This window comes from Globicephala melas, chromosome 4 (assembly GCF_963455315.2).
Source record: "Globicephala melas chromosome 4, mGloMel1.2, whole genome shotgun sequence".
Lineage (NCBI taxonomy): Eukaryota > Metazoa > Chordata > Mammalia > Artiodactyla > Delphinidae > Globicephala > Globicephala melas.
Window position 1 is genome coordinate 4,336,881 of NC_083317.1, and position 19,706 is coordinate 4,356,586.

Below are 19,706 nucleotides of genomic sequence, written 5' to 3' on the forward strand. Positions count from 1 at the left end.
GAGCATCCAGTGTTAGTCTCTATTCATAAATCAATCAGAAGTAAACATACATTGATGTTGTGGTAGGTTCTGCAAAAATGGCCTCAATTCTTAACTTTCCTTGTAGCCACACCCTTGTGATGTGACCTTGCAGCTCTTCCCATTGGGAGGTGGTGTCTACGTCCCCACCCCGGTTACCCGGGCTGCCCCTGGCCTGGTTTGGGAAACATTGTGCAAGAGGTGGTGGCCAGTCCCAGGGCCTCGACTTCAGGAGCACCTGAAGGTTTCTTTTCTCTCTCACAGAATCCTGCTGCCACTGTCTGAGGCAGCTGCTGGGTGGTGAGAGACAATGGCCCCACCCCTCCACCAATCGAGCCACCAGATATGCAAGTGTGGCTGTCGGAGATCATCCTAAGCCAAGGCCAACCTATCCCTGGCCAACCACCAGCTGACTAGAGACCTTGTGAGCAAGCCAGACGAGACCAGCAGACCTGCCCAGACTCACGAGCAGAAATAGAAGCTCGCTGATTAAAGCCGCTGGATTTTGGGGTTGTTTGTTACGCAGCACTATCGTGGTAATTGCTACCTAATACAGGTGTGATATTGAAATGCACTCATTATGCATGAAGTGCTTTACTTTTGCACGTTCCATGTTAAAAAGAGAAAACACAGTCCAAGTTCATACCTGAGGCAGGATAGTTATGCGGAATGATCTGCTGGAGTTTTCATCTCTCAGGTAGATGGAGATTTTAGGGAAATAAGACCAAGGTGTTTCAGAATTTGTCCAGCATGCCAGCTGGGACCCCGTCCAGAAGCCATCAGAGAATTCTGGAATCTAGACAAAACAAGGTCACACGACAAACCATGACGAGTCTGGCACAACAACAGGAAGCAGCTCTCAGCTCTCCTCATCACCTTGCCAGAGGCCCATGGTGATAAACACTGCTTAATTTGGATGTAAAGCAAGACATCAGTCCTCTGGAAGAGTGACGGTGACGACAAAATCACAATTATTAAAATTACCGAGGCATGTGGAAAACTTACTGGTATTAGGCACTGCTAGGAGCACTTCGCAGCACGAAGTACTTTAATCCTCAAACACCTGCATCAGGGCAGTAACATCATCCCCTCCACTTTACAGATGAGGAAACCAATGCTCAGAGAAGTGAAATAACTCACCCAAGGTCACACGGCAGTAGGCAATACCCTTTAGAAGACAGACCAGATCTTAAATGTGGTGCTCAAGGCCCTTTTGGGCATCAAGTTCCCTATAAATTCCCTGAGCCCAGTAAGCTTCCTACTGGTGCAGAGCCCTGCGGGGGCTCTCTGCTCTTTTGGAACATCTTTCTCCTCCCCCAGATCTCACCTCCAATGCCACCTTGTCCAGGAAGCCCTCCTTGACTGGCCCCCACAGTGCTGGTACTCCACCATATATCTCTCCTCCTTGACCTTTCTCCTTGTAGCAGTTTTAATTTTAAATTTATTGGTGTGGTGTAACTTCTGTTTCTTGCACTAGAATCTGATTCTTCTAACGACACAGGTGTGCTGTCTGCTGCCCCAACTCCTCCTCATAGCCTTAACACCTGGCCCACAGGAAAGACTCAGGGAATGTTTGTGGGTAAAAAAATGAATGGCCGAGAATGCAGAATGTTTGTTCACCTGTGCCTCTCATCCGGGGACCAGAAGGGCAATGCCAACCATGCTTATCCACTAACTGCTGAATCTGCAAGTTAATTACAAATTACTTCTGTGCCTTCTCAGCAGGCCCAGTGAAGTTTCCAGAGCAGGCCTGCTCTGTTCCTGCCAGCTCCCTGAGGGAAGGACTATGTTGGATGTGTCTCTTTTAACACACCCAGCACACTGCACTGCTCAGGTCAGAACTAGAGGAGCATGTGATGGGGCAGAGCTAGGAGGGCATGTGACAGGGTGGAGCTAGGTGGGCATGTGACAGGGTGGAGCTAGGAGGGCATGTGATGGGGGAGGAGCTAGGATGGCATGTGATGGGGCAGAGCTAGGAGGGCATGTGACAGGGTGGAGCTAGGTGGGCATGTGACAGGGCGGAGCTAGGAGGGCATGTGATGGGGGAGGAGCTAGGAGGGCATGTGACAAGGTGGAGCTAGGTGGGCATGTGACAGGGCGGAGCTAGGAGGGCATGTGACAGGGTGGAGCTAGGTGGGCATGTGACAGGGCAGAGCTAGGAGGGCATGTGACGGGGAGGAGCTAGGAGGGCACGTGACAGAGGAGGACCTAGGAGGACATGTGATGGGGAGGAGCTAGGAGGGCATGTGACGGGGGAGGAGCTAGGAGGGCATGTGATGGGGAGGAGCTAGGAGGACATGTGATGGGGAGGAGCTAGGAGGACATGTGATGGGGGAGGAGCTAGGAGGGCATGTGATGGGGAGGAGCTAGGAGGACATGTGATGGGGAGGAGCTAGGAGGGCATGTGACAGGGGAGGAGCTAGGAGGGCATGTGATGGGGAGGAGCTAGGAGGACATGTGATGGGGAGGAGCTAGGAGGACATGTGACAGGGGAGGAGCTAGGAGGGCATGTGATGGGAAGGAGCTAGGAGGGCATGTGATGGGGGAGGAGCTAGGAGGGCATGTGACGGGGCAGAGCTTGGAGGGCATGTGACAGGGTGGAGCTAGGAGGGCATGTGACGGGGCGGAACTAGGAGGGCATGTGACGGGGTGGAGCTAGGAGGGCATGTGACGGGGATGTGGGGTGGAGCTAGAAGAGTGTTGACTTGGAGGAAGGGGTATCTGTCAAGGTCCCCGAGGAAGAAGCACATGAGCTGAGTTGAGGGGCAGGTGGGCGTCAGGGAGATGTGGTGGGGAGAGCAGGCAGGGCATGGAACCTGTCCCACTAGACAACGTGACGGCCATGGAGGCTGGCGCTGAGGGCAGGAAGGGGCAGGAGACGAGGCTGGGAAGGACCTAGGGGCACCATCGTGCATTTATCAGAGATCATTCATCAGGGATCTGAGCGCTCTGGCACATGGGGTGGGATTAAGGCATCCAAGCAGGATTTGTGTAGGTCACTGGTTCTTTGAGTCTAACCTCCAAGGAATCAGCCTGGGCTAGACAGATGCATTTGAAAGTCAGTGACCAATGGGTGGGAAGTGATGGTGTGGCCATGGATGGGATCACTTAGGAGAGGGTACAGGGAGAAGAGAGGGGCGTAGGACCCACCCTGAGAAAGGGAGCAGCAAAGGAGACCCCCATGAAGAGGAACACAGGCATTAGAAGAGGTCCTGGGAGGAGGGTGTTACGGAAGCTGAGAGAACAGGTAAGGAAGGTGAGCAGGGGTGCTGCAGAGGTCAAGGAAGATAGAAAGTGAGCAAACTGGGTGTCCCTGGCCGAATACGGAGTGAGAGCTGCCTGCTCAGGGCCTCGCAGACATGTGCTGCCGCCCTCGGGGCAGAGAACCGGGAGGAAGCTCGTGCGGTCTCTTCACCCATCACAGGTCCTCCACTGAAACTGTCAGTGCCGATTTGCAAAGTCTCTAATGCTGGCCTTCATAGGTTTGTACATTTTATGAGAAGGAAGCCAGTTTGAAATATGTATCACAGGGAAGGACCCCTCGCTGGATGAGCTGAGAAGGGGTGGCGCAGTCATTTTGCTGGATTCCAGGAAAAGTGAAGCGTGGCTAGGGCTGCACGAGAGGGCACAGAGCTCCAATTTCCAGCTGAACAGTGAGGCTCAGAGGGGCCAAGTAACTTGCCTAAGAGGCACAGCTCGGGACTGGAAGGGGGACCGTCTGCCTCCAAAGAGGTGCTTACAAGTCTGGAAAGCCTCCCTGGGGGACAAGCCTTGTGTCCCGGGGGAGAGTTTGGACACTCAGATCATAGAGTTGAAAGCCAGAAGTCAATTTACAGGAGGTGCCTTCCTACTTCTGGGTCTTACAGAGGGAGAAGCACCGTGCCTGAGCTGACGAGGGGGCCACAGCTGGGCAGGAAGGAAGCCCAGGTCCCCGCCACACACAGAACTCCCCACCAGGCTCATTTAAAACTACAGACCCACATAGAGCACAGGGAACTAGATTCAATATCGTGCAATAACCTATAACGGAAAAGAATCTGAAAAAGAATACATATATATGTATAACTGGATCACTTTGCTGTACATCTGAAAGTAACACAACATTGCAAATTAACTATACTTCAATAATTAAAAAGAACTACGGACCTACAAACCATTCATTTCTAAAATGCCATCTGAAGAATCTAGGCCCAGAGACAGAGCCCGGCATCTGTATGGTGTTTAACTCTTCAAAGCCGGTCCTCTCCTTAACTAAGAAAGAAAACCCAAGCCAAGAGAGCCGGCTGAGATGAACCTGGCAGAGGGAGAGAACGCGCACGTCTCTGGTCCACACACCATGAGACAGAGACAGCTCCCACCCTCGCTGAGCTTTCCCTGCTCCAGACAAACATTCTCCCCAGGCCTCTCCCTCCTGATGGAGGCATGAAATCAGAGGATAATTTTAGACCAGGCAGACAAATTTTGTACTCTCATTCCTTCTCGTGCTTTAATTACAGTCAGGCACTGCGGAACACGTGCTGTGCTGACCTCAGGGGTGCTAGCGCCCCTCTGCCACAGTCCTGCTGGTCCCCGCCAAAGTCACGGACTCTGCAGAGACCCAGGCTGGTCACGGGCTTGTTGGAGTCACATGCTGATGTTGCCAGAACGTCCTTGGGACGGCTGTAAAACACTCCTAGCTCAGAATAGCAAATCTGAGGGTGCTCATGTTAATTTCACTGAGGCCAGTTTTACTCTGAAGAAGGCAGCATATTGCCCTGCATTTCCAGCAGTCTGGTTTTCAGCCAGTTTTCTAAATTTAAGGCACTAAGAATGTGACCTGCCAGTTTTTTCTGATTCAGCAGATATTAGACACGCAGTGGACAAAAAAGGCAGTCCGCTGCTCCCTTGACCTTTCAGCTCACAAAGGACCTCGGTGTTGTTTCTTCCTGCTTTTTCCCATCTGCATTCTTTTGACTTGCCTGCTGTTCTTCCGACAGCACATTCAGACTTTTCAAGTTTGGGTCCAGGACAAGCAAAACTCTGCTCTTCCTTCCCCTGTCCTGCTGTCACCTGTAACAGAGCAACTGCTGTGCATCTCCTATCCATCATTCTTTGGATTTGGCCAGCCCGGTGGAGTTGTGGGACTGTCAGCCCCAACTGGGGTCACTGCCAATAGAAAGACTTTGTGTAGGAAACGCTCATTTTTGGTCACTTTGCCAGAGTGGCCCTGCATGAACAGATGCTTACGAAGACACCCACGAAGTCGAGAGAAACGTTTATCTTGTGTCGAGACAAACAGTAGTAGCACTGTGGTTTGGACATGAAATAGAAGCTCTTCTTGACCGAGCACATGGTGCCAGGCTTTTATGCCCGACCCTCCTCACAGTCCCACGACAAGAACACGGAGACGCTCAAGGGGCACAAGAGCCCTCTCCCGGCACTCAGCTAGTAAGTGGCAGAAGCTATAGATGAAATTCAATTCCATCTGCCCTTTAAGGCTGCGGTCCTCCCACCTAATGCCCTGTGGTCTATCCTGTTGCCTTGAACGAACTGGAAAGTTGGGGTCACATTGGGAATACTGTTAACCAGGCCCTCAAAAGGCATGTTGTCCTTGACCATGATTTTAATTGTATTTCAAAGCATGGCCAGAAAAGAATTATTACATTGGTGGATTACCCTTTGTCTTCTGAGAATCTCACTCTTTTACAGAAGTAGGAATTACAATCCCAGCATAGCTTGGATGAAGGCCAAAAAAGGAGTACAATTTTTGGTTTGTTTTAAAGGCTACAAACATATCCCTGGTTTACTACTTACTTTACTATAGTATATCACCAAGTGGTTCTTTTCCCCCTGAGATTAAAAAAGTTACTATGCTAACTACAATGTTATTTGAAATACTAAAAAGCACTACACCTTCAGATCCAAGTCCTCTGAGGTTAAAGTGAAGGAATTATTTGCTGGTTAATATCAAAGAATAAGACCGTGAACTTAATAAGTAATGGTTAAAATAAAACCACCTCAAAATCCTCAGACGGAGACTGTTAGACTACGTGGCGGTATTCCCCAGTATGCGGTCATGACCTGGTGTGACCTCTGAGATCCATCCTGGGGACTCACCAGAGACGTGCGGGCCACTGCCTCGACCACGGCGTCAAACACCTTCTGGGGCAGGCGCAGCAGTGTGGTGCCACTGTCCACGATGGCCTTGTCCGCGTTATACTAGAACGGGGAGAGGGGGTGGGGAGAAGGCACATGAGCGACAGGGCACCCACATCAGGGCACGGCTCCAGCCCGCCGTCACCGTGGATCTGTGATACACACGTTTGGCAGTCACGGTACCTCCTTGGTGGCTACAATTCATTTCATCTTCTCAGAACTTGGGCACCGAGAACTTCCTTGCCCAATGTTCTCATTATAGATAAAGAAACCGAGGCCAGGAAAGGGCAGTGACATTGACCGAAATCAGTGTGGCCAGATTCCGGCAGGGATCCTCCAAAGAGGGAAGACCCATTTGTCTTCAGAGGTTGAAATGATACATTAAATGTCATTTATACAAATCATGAAAACTCAACTCTCTATTACCCTGCTAGTGGAGAAGGAGGGGGAAGGACAGTTTTTCCATAGATATCCCATATTTGCATTTAGAATGGAACCAAAGCCACCTTCAGCAAGAGAATCTCACACACACAGAGGCATTCCCAGCCCTGACCCCGCCTCTGTCATTCTTTATGTGGCCGAGTGGGAAGAATGGAGGTCAGTGGGCCAAGACCAGAGTAGTCACCCAACCTCTAGGGACATAACTGTATGAGCAAGGCTGCCCAGGAATGGAATGCGTCGTGGGCAATTTAATCCTCCTGCTTCTACGGCAAATCCATGAGCCGTATGACCAAATACACCAAGCAGCTCAAAAGGAAATAAGGATTTGTTTAGGTAGCAGGTGGGAGGAGTGAAGAATTTTGAGAAATTGAAATACAGCAACTGACGCATAGTTTTTCAAATGTAAAACGAATTTCAGTTTAGAAACAAAGTTAATTGAAATATAATCTAGTTTGTTCGCGCTTGTATGTGTAAGAAAAGCTCGCACACTGAAATGCTGGGCGGTGGGACGTTCTGGGTTTTGTTGTTTGCTCTGTGTGGCAAGCATGGCTGATTGTGGGGGGCAGAAAAGAACCAGGAATATGAGAATCAAACCTCCGAATAAATGCTTACACTCTCCAACACACACTCACACACAAACACATACACACACGCACACACACACGCGCGGAGTCGGTGCTTTCTTTTAGGCCCTCCCACCTGATTCTATCACTGGACTCTTCAATGGCAAGTAAATGCCTCTTGACGATAAACAGATTTGTGGACTTAGGACTGAAACACCACCCCAATGGAACGGACCATCCCTTTATCAAGCTTTGACTTGTTTTTTCAGAGGCATCTGTGTATATGAGAACTTATGGTACAACGTGATGGTTAAACTGAAAGGCAGTGATGACAGGTAAGAGTACAAGGAATGCTGATGAAATGCTGGTGGTTTTTGTAAACCATTCTGAAAATATTGTAGAGGACCAGGTCTCCCTCAGATCCTCATAATCACGTCATCATGTGCCACAAACAAGCCAAACTGCAGCGAGAGGGTGTGAACGAGGTTAACGAGAGATGTGGTTTCCCAGCTCTGCACGTGTGCCTCCTTCGAGCACCATCAAAGCCATGCACATCTTTAGAGCACATGTTTCTTCGAGTGAGAACTGTATACTGGGGGGGGGGGGGTTAGCTGTGAATGGAGGATAAAGCTGATTTACTTTTGGCTTCATTTTGCTTATCTTTTAGTCCCACTTTACACTGATAAAACCCTGCTTACTTCTCGTTGTCCTGAACCGAGATCAGGGACCATCAGGCCAAGATGATATGGTTCTGGACAGTTCTCTTCACTCACCATTTCAGGCTAATTCCTCTCTATTAAGAGAAGCAGTTGAAAGGAAGCAATGGTTTTTGGGGGGGATCACTGGTATAAAATCATCTACAAAAAGGCCCTGTAACTTTTAACGTCATGAACTTTTGATTTATCTCGCAATGTAATGTACCCTCTGAGTTCACATTCAGGTCCCAGCTGTAATATTTAAGTGACCCAGGCACACACAGACAGGTAGACACAGTGCGGAAATACCTCTCTGCAGTCCAGGTTAAGGCTCTGACCTCCGATTTCCAATTTCAGAATTTCTATCTGGTAATACCACTCCTCCTTAATAGGGGTATACCAGATGTCTCCTTTGTACAAGGTTGGTTCAATTCCACCCAGGACCTGGGATGGAAGATATTTACAGGTATAAGAGAAAAAAATATACAGGCATGTAACAAGTTACACAGAGAAGCATGTTGTTATAAGGCAAAACTTCACTAGAATTAGTAATTTCAAGTTATTGGGATGTTATAAATAAATACATACACCTGAAAATTAAACAGGGAACATTCTGGGGCCATGTGTCCAAAGATCAAAGACTTTTGTACCCTAGTCTAATCAGGATGCTTTGATGGCTTCCCTTATCTAAAGTTAGTACATACAGTTCCAGCTCCATGATACTGAGATCCCCACCCCTCCGGCCCCCGACCCCAGCCACTGGCAAAGAAATGCAATAAAATTGTAAACCATACAGACTGAGAAAAATTTAGTTCCTCAGAAGACAGAGGATGACTTCCTGCCCCACACATTTGCATGGAAAGCAGAACAAAAGAGCTTCCCTAACCCAAACTTCATTTGCACATCTGTATAGCATCATCCCACAAATCCAGGCTACCCGCTCCCCTGAAAAGGTGATAAAAAAGGTGCTGAGAGCAGGTGTATTGTTAGCAATCAAAGTAGATGAGCCTGCTTCTCATAGCTGGAGAGCAAAGGGGTCAACATCACCGACCCTGAGGGGGCCCCTTCATGGACATTCTCCCCATCACCTCCTACTTTAGATGTCTGGGTGCAGGGCCCATCAAAGGGACACTTGGGTTATGGCATGTTCACAGTGTTGATTCTGCTTCACTATGTGTGTGCTGTGTATGTAAGTGGGTGTATGTAAGTATGTATGTGTATGTTTGTATAGCTGTGTATGTGTGTTCATGTGTGTATATGTATGTGTATATGTGTGGGGCTGTGTGCGTGTGTGCGTGTATTCAGAGCGAGAGAAAGGATGTACAGTTTTCCCCATCTCCCCACCAAATTTATGAAATCAGTCCTCTCCCGTTGATTCCCCTCCCCAGAGTAAGGCCCACCTGCCACCCCACCCCACTGGTCCTCATGTGCCCCTACCACACCCAATCAGAACAGTTACCTTCCAAACAAACTTTTTTTAAAAAGCTTTAAAGGAATCTTACTAACTCAACAGTGCAAGACAACTATACCCCAATTGGAAAAAAAAAAAAAAAGGTATGGGAATAAAAAAAAATAAAGGAATTTGGGGAAGCAATGAGAATCATCTTATGAGCTGGCAGGATGATTAGGAAAGATAAAAATAAGAGCTAGTTTTATCCATTTTTAAGGGCTCTCAAACAAGGATTATTCATATCAGACAGTACCTATGTATGCCTACATGTCTAATATTTCTATCAGGGTCTTAATAAAGCAGAAAGAGCAGCCCCACTGATCTCTGATGTTCCCCCTTTAAAATGAAAAGATACCCACAAGACTACCTCCGTTGGTACCAGATCCAGCGACTGGCAATCCAGCCCCACACATCTGCATGGAGAAAACATTGGGGATCTTCGCTTGTGCCACGAGGGAATCAAAGAATGTCTCCAGAGAACTTGATGGCTGCGGGAGGGTTGGGAAAGAGCACAGCTGCTTCAGGACTCGCAGTGTAGACAAGGAGTGACCCCACGCAGGCACCAGGCATGGTATACAACATGGCATTTCTTTATATTTAATATTTTCAAGGCTAAGGAATAAACGAGCTTATGATTAAGTACACTGATTCAGAAACCTCCAACAGAACTCCCTAAGACTTGGTATTTTTCCTTTTGGGATGGCGGCTCTGTTGGAAAAATAAGATAGTATTTCCGGAAGCTGTTAAGAGGCTGCCCCATTTACCATCCTGACTGCCTTGTGAGGCAGGCGTGAGAAGATGTGGAAGTGGGTTACCCAGGTAGGTGGTGGATTCTAATCTTAGACAGTTCAGAGTAAGGAGAGAACAGTGTCTCCACGAGCTGCCTTTACAGCTTCAGAAAAAGTTTTTATTCACCCGTTTCAGCTGTAGTCGTCCATCATGCAAATGACAGGTGCCTGAATCATGAGGACAGGTCACATCCCAGATCCCGGACCCTGGGAGGTGGCTTAGCTCTGCCGGCTGTCTACTGAACTCTGGCAACCGGGAAAGGAACGATTCTATTCTCCTGCAGTTTAAAAGCTCGTTATTCCCCATTGCCGTATGTCAATAATGTCCTCTGTGCTTCTGTTACATGTAACCACACCTTCAGAGACCAGCTGTATTTCTCCAGGACTGAAAAGGAGGGATGGTCTGTGAGCAGGTCTTAGCTGGGGGTGGGTCACAGGTGCTGGTGGTCAGGAAGGAAGGTCATAGACCTATGTTTCGATTTTGGCTTTGACAACTGGGAGAGAGATTAGAGTTGGTTACTACGAATGGTTAGTTCTTGATGAAAACAACTGTAGCAGCAAAGATGCTCTTGGCATCTTCTGAGCATCTACGGTTCATATAAGGAAGGATTCTTTATAATCTGTAAGAACTGAAACTCTAATTCTAGAGGGAGTGAGAGGAGTGTTACCGGACAGACAGAAACCTTCCCATTTCTTTAGTTCCTTTGTGTTTGGCCTCCTGTCTGCCTCTTTCCCAGCCGCTGTGGACTCTCTTGCAGAATTCAGTACCATCTCTATATGTAACCTTGTCTAAATACTTTGTGTTTGGGTCAAGGAATGAGACAAAGCCCCCTTTTGAAACGGGCTGGGTCTGGTGATGACCCAGTCAGCGTCCACCTCCTTGAGAGGCAATGAGATAAAACGCTGCCCGGAATTGAATCCTGGCTCCACCGCCCACCTGCTAACCGTGTGACTTGTCCCTTTGTTTCCTTATCTGTAAAATGGGGATCATAGTCGCATCCCAGGGCCTTCTGGGGCTTAAATGGGTCAGTTCACACAGAGTGCTTGGAATGGTGCCTGGCACACGGGATAGGATCTATTATTATTCTGTCAGGTCATTCTTCAGTAGGACTCGGGATCCTTTAAGGTTCAAAAGCACACAGCTGCCCAGGACCAGCCCAAGAGAACCTGATTCAGCAGGGATGCTGCTGGATGCGGGCAACTGTAGTGTGAGAGACCCCACAGGTGGTTCTGACCACATCCTCGATGAGAAGCAACTGGCATCGGCGGGGGGCCACCACACACTGTGACCCCACTGGGTGCTCGGGGAACCTATTTCAGAAACACCTTTGGGCCGCCAACCCAGACCGCCCTGCCAGTCCTGTTTCTAGCCGTGCTCCACTTCCTACAAATCCTGTTACTGTCTCCCCAAACCTAGGGAAGTGAAGACAATTGTTGGCAATCTTGGAATTTCACAGGTGAAAAGATAAAAAGTCATGTGGGGAGTCTGGACACCCAAAAGAACCCCAAAGCAGTCTATTCTCAAGGAAGTTTGACATATTAATAATTCCAGATAATTTAGCTTTATGCTACCATCCTCTAAATAACCAGCATCAAATCGATCATACATCTTTTATTTTCAGAGTCACAAGAAGATGAAACGTTTTGCCTGAGGTCACATCGTCTGTGAAAAGTATTTAGGAATATAAGTTGCTACAAGTTTGGGAACTCATGTTAAGCATTTCCTACAGTGCTGAGCTAAAAAATCGGCTCCAGAAGCCATCTGGGCTCCGTAGAGGGGGCTCTGTGCTCTGACAGCCCTAGGCAAGGGGTAAACCTCTCTGACCCTCAGTCCACACATCTCTAAAATGGGGATAACAGGGGCCCACAAAGTCTGCCTTGTGGGGAGGTCTCAGACACCTTGCAATGGTCTCAGTAGGGCTTCACGGGCTATCTTTTGTCCTTGAGAAGCCATAGTGTTGGGAAACGGCCCCTGCCTACTGGCCCATCTCCACCCCCTCACGTCGCTGCCCTGCGTCGCTTGCTCGTAAACCTGAGCTGGAACAAATGTCCTTACGGAGAGAAAACAGGCCTTTCTGCACCCACGATTCTTTGTTCCACACTTAGCTCCGGCTCGAAGTCTAACTCTGAACAAGGAGAGGCCGCGCCCGGGTGCCCGTTTACAGGCCAGGAGGAGCAACCTCTCCTCAAGTGTATGCTAACCTGCCCTGGTCTCCCGGAGCCCCGGGGACGCACGGGTGTCGGATCCGCCTGCCCCTGGCATCCCTTCCGGGTGGACATTTCCCAGCCCACCTCACCCATCCTGCTCATGAACACACTTCCTCTGGGTGGGATCAAGGACAGATAACTGGAGAACATTCAATCCTGGCTTTCCCTGTTTTGTGAAGGTTCTGACGCTGAAGAGAGAGAGGGTCCCACCGTCTCTCCTCGCTGCATCGCTAATTCCAGTGGCTGGCAATCCCCAGGGCGCGCTTGCAGGCTGTCTGTGCTCCCACTACAGAGTGAGGGGAAGGCAGCACCATGCTCTCTCTGCCTGGTGGGACACCTCTTCCTGCCGAGGTTCCAGTGTCACGTCTTTATGTGAATGTATGAATTTAATAAATGTGCTTATTCTTAATCCTGCCCAAATAAAACCCCCTAAACAAACACCATGATCAAACGGATTCAGCTTCTGTTCACACCTGTCAGCTATACAAGTAAAATAAACGAAAGGCAAATGTAAAAAGTGATGCTATGACTGTACCTTGTAGGAAGGTTCAAAGAATGTCACCATTCATCTTAGATTTTAAAAATGCTTAGAGATAACCTTAATTGTGCGAACACTGATCTTTCAACCGTGTGATTCTCACTGACTGTCTCGGACAGCTGGACCCAACTGTTGGCCCCTCCAATGTCTGGCTTCAGAATCTTGTCCCATCACTTGATTTCCTTAGATCCACCCATGATTCTTACCTTGGCCAGGGTAGCATAAGCCAGTCCAAGTATCCCATTCCATTTAATCCCAGGCAAAAAGAAATTCTCTGACTCAAAGATGGTGGCAATGTTGACCAGAAAAGAACTGTTGAAGCCTTTTGGGATGGTGACAACGTCCTCCCCAACGAAGCCAGTCCAACTCCCTTGCGTGTACTTCACGGTGACATCAAAGCCCTTGGGGCGGTAAGTGCTGGACCTGGAAAAAGAGAAGAGGCAGCGTGTCCTGTATCCCGTCCACCTGTCCCTGTTCTGACCACATGGCGATCATGGCTGCAAAGACAGCGGCCCTACGCCCAGAAGGTCTGCGTAAGCAATTCTTCATAATTAAGACTCCTCACGCTGACAAGATGACGTTTCCCATAAAAAATAATCGCTAACATTTGGGTAATGGCGTCTTCTGCACCATGCGTAAGGGAGCGCTGGGGTCAACGTGTAGCCCCGAATTTAATTCTTCCCTCCGCCAGAGTCCTGCCCCGTAAGCCAGGTGTTGTACTTAAGTGCATTGGCCTGGGACACCGCAACTGGATGTGGGCTGCCTGGCCCTCTGGCTCTGCGGGAACCCTGCACTGCTACTCTGTGACAAAGGGAGGGGCTGGCAGCCCAGAAAGAGGGGCCACCAGCTTGTGGCCTGGGGTTCAGATTCACACAAACAGCCAACGGGATGAATAAAGATCAAGCCACACCCCCCCAGTACCAGGGCTGTCCCTCCTCAGGGCCCGCACGACCTCCTGGTGTCACAGGTTCCTTCTCAAGGTCGTCCCTGTGCCCCAAGCTGATTATACTCATATCAAAACATGAAGGAGGATGCTGATGACAAGTCACTGTGACAACCCCACAACCCCTAAGGGTAAGAGTTACTGAAACAGAATAACATGAACAAGACGGGACAATGGGTGTGTGTGGGGGGAGATGGAAATCCTGCTCTCGGGATTTCAGAGACAGGCAGTAAACAAATGAACCCCTAGAATTCCAGGCGATGATAGAGTGATGAGTCACCCAGAGAAGAGAGCAGGGTGAGGGGAGGGTGGTCACTGAGGCCTCTCTGAAAGAGGACATTTGGGTAAGACCTGCCTGAAGACAACAAGCTATGGGGCTATCTGGGGAGGGGCAGCCTGGAGAGAGAACAGTAGGTGTCAAGGTCCTGGGGTGTCCAATCCTGTGAGGTCATTCTTACACCTAATTGAGCTTGAAAACTCTGTTGACTAGAGGCAGGAACCCAAGGGGCATCTCTGAGCAAATATCTGGGCATTCAAACCAGGCTTCCCCTAGGAAAATGATCAGATTCCTAAGAGAAGTGTCAAATCACCAAATCTATCCTTGTAAAGTGTTCCTGTTTGTCTGCAGTTTGCATTTCATTTTGTTTTAATACGAAATCTCTGAACATTAATACATGTTACTAAGTGTTTGCTACAGGAGTATATGAATTTGCTGTATGGATTATATGGTCTTTTTGGGAGTCAGGGAGAAAGTTAAGTCAGGGATGATATGACTTTTTTTCGATACATCTCATAAGCTTTAAAAATGGTAACAGTCTTTAATTCAGTAATTGTACTTCTGAGAATCTGATCCTAAGAAAAACACCCATGATGCAAACAGAGATCCATGAACAAAGACAGTCATTATGTTTTACTTATAACAGCAAACAGTTGGAAACAACCTAAATGCACAGTAAAAAGGAAATAGTTTAGTAAATTATGGTACATCCATATGATGTACCTGAAAAATGCTGTTGAGTAAGACAATGACAATGACACAGTAAAAAAATAAGGTAAAAGAAACATTTGTATATGTGGCAGAATCTTCTTCAAAAAATTTAATACATTCCGACATTAGCAGTGCTACCTCTGGGTGGTGGGGTTTTGTAGGGGAAACTCTCATTCTTGTGGTTAGATCCTTCCATATTTTCTGCATATATAACTTTTTATAATCAGGGAAAATAGGTTATTTTTAAAATGTCTGGCAGACACATTTTGGAGAAATTTAATTTATTCTAACTTCATAATGGGATATGAAATATGAAGAATATTTAATCTTAACATTTTCTGACTACTTTAGCTAACTCCACCATGATCTTAAAAAGAGAGCAGCATTAAGTGCACATTTTACGTCCAGACGTCTTCTGACAAGGGCAGGCACAGACCGAAAAGTAAGTGGGGACGCACCCCGGGCACATGGAGCTCTAAGGGACCCATCAGAAGTTATACATATAAAGCGCGTAGCAGGTCATTGAAATGCAGGCACTTGAGGGTTGGTGTTTTAGTGCCAAGTTTTAGTGCCAACATCAATTCAGTGACGATGCCTGGCACACAGCAGGGACTGCACACGTTTAGGATGAAAAGCAATTAAAATACTAAATTGTCAGTCCCTTTTGACAATTTGGGGTCACTCCATAAGTTTAAAACTGCACTACTGCGGGGGGTATAGATCAGTGGTAGAGCATTTGACTGCAAAACGCTACGGCTAATGGAAGAGGCTAATTATTTTGAAAGGCTTAGAGAATGTAATCTAGCACAGGGTTGGCAAACTTTTTCTGTAAAGGGCCAGAAAACAAATCTTTCAGGTTTTGCGGGTCACATGATTTCTGTTACTACTCCACTCTGCTAGTGAAGAAGCAGCCACAGACGACAGATAAACAAACGTGTGTCTGTGTTCCAATAAAACTTTATTTACAAAAACAGGCAACAGGTTGGATGTGGCCTGTCAGCCCTAGTTTGCCAACTCCTGATCTAGAAGATTATTATCTCCCCAAATATTCTATAGTACCATGACTTCCTTTGGAGAAGTTTTTTTTTTTATTTTTACTCTGTCCAGACTACAGAAAACTCATTAGAATCTGCCAGTTACTGATAAGATGGACCAGGCTGACCAGCTAAGTAGCACGTCCTCTGCAGTGTACTGACCAGCTTGCTATTTCCCTCATGGGCGAACATTCTGGATGTTTCGGTGCCATTTACAGAGAGACGAGAGGCAGCTGGAGTTACACTGCCTGCAGGCAAATAGTACTTCAACCACTTAGGAGCCATGTGTGACCTTAAGTCAAGTTAATTAACTCTCTGGACCTCGGTTTCCTCAACTAAAAAGTCGGGACAAGTACAGTACCATACCTCATGGGGTTAATATTAAGAGAGTTAATACTGTAAACCATTTAGAACAAAACCCTGGAACACAGCAGGTACACAACAAACACAGCTGCTATTATTATAATTATCTAATCACTTGCTACCTTTTTTCAATCTATGGACTGCTATTAGAAAACGTAAGATATTTTTTTCTAGAAAATGTTCCTATAGAGATACTCTTTCTGAATATCCAAAACTGTCTCATTCTGAAGTCCAACAACCTCCAGGAAAAGAGGCAAGTCTTGGGTAAGATTTGGTTAAAACGATCCAGGGAGGGGAGGAACCTTCTAGGTTTCTAAAAGATGGAGCTCTTCTGTGCTCTGGACCAGGGCTGTCCAATAGAACGTCTGCAATGACAGAAATATTCTCTACCTATGCTTCCAATACAGTAGCCACAGGTGGCTACAGAGCACCTGAAATGTGACTGTAGATCTTCCTCAACATACGATGGGGTTACATCCTGATAAACCCTTGTAAGTTGAAATTATCATTAAGTTGAAAATGCATTCGATATACCTAACCTACTGAACACCCTAGCTTAGCCTAGCTTACCTTAGCCATGCTCAGAACACTTATATTAGCCTACAGTTGGGCAAAACCATCCAACACAAAGCCTATTTTATAATAAAATATTGAATATCTCCTGTAAGTTATTGAATATTATACTGAAAGTGAAAAACAGAGTGGTTGTCTGCGTCCAGCATGGTTATCAGTGTGTAGCTCTTCACCCTCATGGCTGTGCGGCTGACAGGGAGCTATGGCTGCCGCTGCCCAGCATCACAAGAGAGGATCGTCCAGCATATTGCTAGCTTGGGAGAAGATCAAAATTCAGAATTCAAAGTACAGTTTCTACTGAACGTGCATTGCTTTTGCACCATGGTCAAGGTGAAAAATCATCAGTCAAACCATCATAAGTCCGGGACCATCTGGACAGTTTGACTACAGAACGACTCTTTATTTAACATTAATTAATTTAAATTTAAATAGCCACAAGTACCTTCAAGATGGTGAAGGAGTAAGACGTGGAGATCCCCTTCCTCCCCACAGATACATCAGAAATACATCTACACGTGGAACAGCTCCTACAGAACACCTACTGAACGCGGGCAGAAGACCTCAGACTTCCCCAAAGGCAAGAAACCCCCCACGTACCTGGGTAGGGCAAAAGAAAAAAGAAAACACAGAGACAAAAGGATAGGGACGGGACCTGCACCAGTGGGAGGGAGCCGTGAAGGAGGAAAGGTTTCCACACACTAGGAGCCCCTTCGCGGGTGGAGACTGCGGGTGGTGGAGGGGGGAGCTTCGGAGCCGTGGAGGAGAGCACAGCCACAGGGGTGCGGAGGGCAAAGTGGAGAGATTCCCGCACAGAGGATCGGTGCGGACCTGCACTCACCAGCCCGAGAGGCTTGTCTGCTCACCCGCTGGGGCAGGCGGGGCTGGGAGCTGAGGCTTGGGCTTCGGTTGGATCACGGGGAGAGGACTGGGGTTGGCGGCGTGAACACAGCCTGAAGGGGGCCAGTGCGCCACAGCTAGCCGGGAGGGAGTCCGGGGAAAAGTCTGGAGCTGCCAAAGAGGCAAGAGACGTTTTCTTGCCTCTTTGTTTCCTGGTGCGAGAGGAGAGGGGATTAAGAGCGCTGCTTAAAGGAGCTCCAGAGACGGGTGTGAGCCGCGGCTACCAGCGCGAACCCCAGAGACGGGCATGAGACGCTAAGGCTGCTGCTGCCACCACCAAGAAGCCTGTGTGCGAGCACAGGTCACTCTCCACACCTCCCCTCCCGGGAGCCTGTGCAGCCCACCACTAACAGGGTCCCGGGATCCAGGGACAACTTCCCCGGGAGAACGCACAGCGTGCCTCAGGCTGGTGCAACGTCGCACCGGCCTCTGCCGCCACAGGATCGCCCCGCATCCGCACCCCTCCCTCCCCCTGGCCTGAGTGAGCCAGAGCCCCTGAATCAGCGGCTCCTTTAACCCCGTCCTCTCTGAGCGAAGAACAGACGCCCTCCAGAGACCTACACACAGAGGCGGGGCCAAATCCAAAGCTGAGCCCCTGTGAGCTGTGCGAACAAAGAAGAGAAGGGGAATCTCTCCCAGCAGCCTCAGGAGCAGCGGATTAAATCTCCACAATCAACTTGATGTACCTGCACCTGTGGAATACCTGAATAGAGAACGAATCATCCCAAATTGAGGAGGTGGACTTTAGGAGCAACTGTAGACTTGGGGTTTGCTTTCTGCATCTAATTTGTTTCTGGTTTTATGTTTATCTTAGTTTATTTTTTAGTGCTTGTTATCATTGGTGGATTCCTTTATTGGTTTGGCTGCTCTCTTTCTTTTTAAATTAATTTTTAATTTTTTTATTTTAATATATTTTTAAAACATTTTATTTTAGTAACTATTTTCTTTTATTATTATTTTCTTTCTTTCTTTTTTTTTTTCTCCCTTTTCTTCTGAGCCATGTGGCTGACAGGGTCTCGGTGCTCCAGCCGGGTGTCAGGCCTGAGCCTCTGAGGTAGGAGAGCTGAGTTCAGGACATTGGGCCACCAGAGACCTCCCAGCCCCACGTAAACTCAATCAGCGAGAGCTCTACCAGAGATCCCCGTCTCAATGCTAAGACCCAACTCCACTCAACGACCAGCAAGCTCCAATGCTGTACACCCCATGCCAAACAACTAGCAAGACCAGAGGACAACCCCACCCATTAGCAGAAAGGCTGCCTAAAATCATAATAATTTCACAGACACCACAAAACACACCACCGGACACAGTCCTACCCACCAGAAAGACAAGATCCAGCCTCATCCACCAGAACACAGGCACTAGTCCCCTCTACCAGGAAGCCTACACAACCCACTGAACCAACTTTAGCCACTGGGGACAGACACCAAAAACAACACGAACTATGAACCTGCAGCCTGTGCAAAGGAGACCCCAAACACAGTAAGTTAAGCAAAATGAGAAGACAGAAATATGCAGCAGATGAAGGAGCAAGGTAAAAACCCACCAGACCAAATAAATGAAGAGGACATAGGCAGTCTACCTGAAAAAGAATTCAGAGTACTGATAGTAAAGATGATCCAACATCTTGAAATAGAATGGAGAAAATACAAGAAACATTTAACAAGGACCTAGAAGAACTAAAGAGCAAACAAACAATGACGAACAACACAATAAATGAAATTAAAAATTCTCTAGAAGGAGTCAATAGCAGAATAAATGAGACAGAAAACAGAAAAGTGACCTGGGAGGTAAAATATTAAAAATAACTACTGCAGAGCAGAATAAAGAAAAAATAATGAAAAGAATTGAGGACAGTCTCAGAGACCTCAGGGACAACATTAAGTGCACCAACATTCAAATTATAGGGGTCCCAGAACAAGAAGAGAAAAAGAAAGGGTCTGAGAAAATATTTGAAGAGATTATAATTGAAAATTTCCCTAACATGAGAAAGGAAATAGTCAATCAAGTCCAGGAAGAGCAGAGAGTCCCATACAGGATAAATCCAAGGAGAAACACACCAAGACACATAT

At 47.7% G+C, this 19,706-nt stretch overlaps 1 protein-coding gene across 1 annotated transcript in view; it reads right to left on the reverse strand.

Moving 5' to 3' along the window:
* The window catches only part of BACE2 (beta-secretase 2), an 86,391-nt gene that overhangs the window by 22,653 nt on the left and 44,032 nt on the right, over positions 1 to 19,706 (reverse strand). The window contains exons 3-7 of the mRNA XM_030835451.2: positions 13,043 to 13,259; positions 9,662 to 9,790; positions 8,162 to 8,296; positions 6,115 to 6,216; positions 665 to 814 (exon numbers count right to left, since the gene is read on the reverse strand). Of these exons, the coding sequence (XP_030691311.1) occupies positions 665 to 814; positions 6,115 to 6,216; positions 8,162 to 8,296; positions 9,662 to 9,790; positions 13,043 to 13,259 (733 nt within the window). The remainder of the gene's footprint in view (positions 1 to 664; positions 815 to 6,114; positions 6,217 to 8,161; positions 8,297 to 9,661; positions 9,791 to 13,042; positions 13,260 to 19,706) is intronic.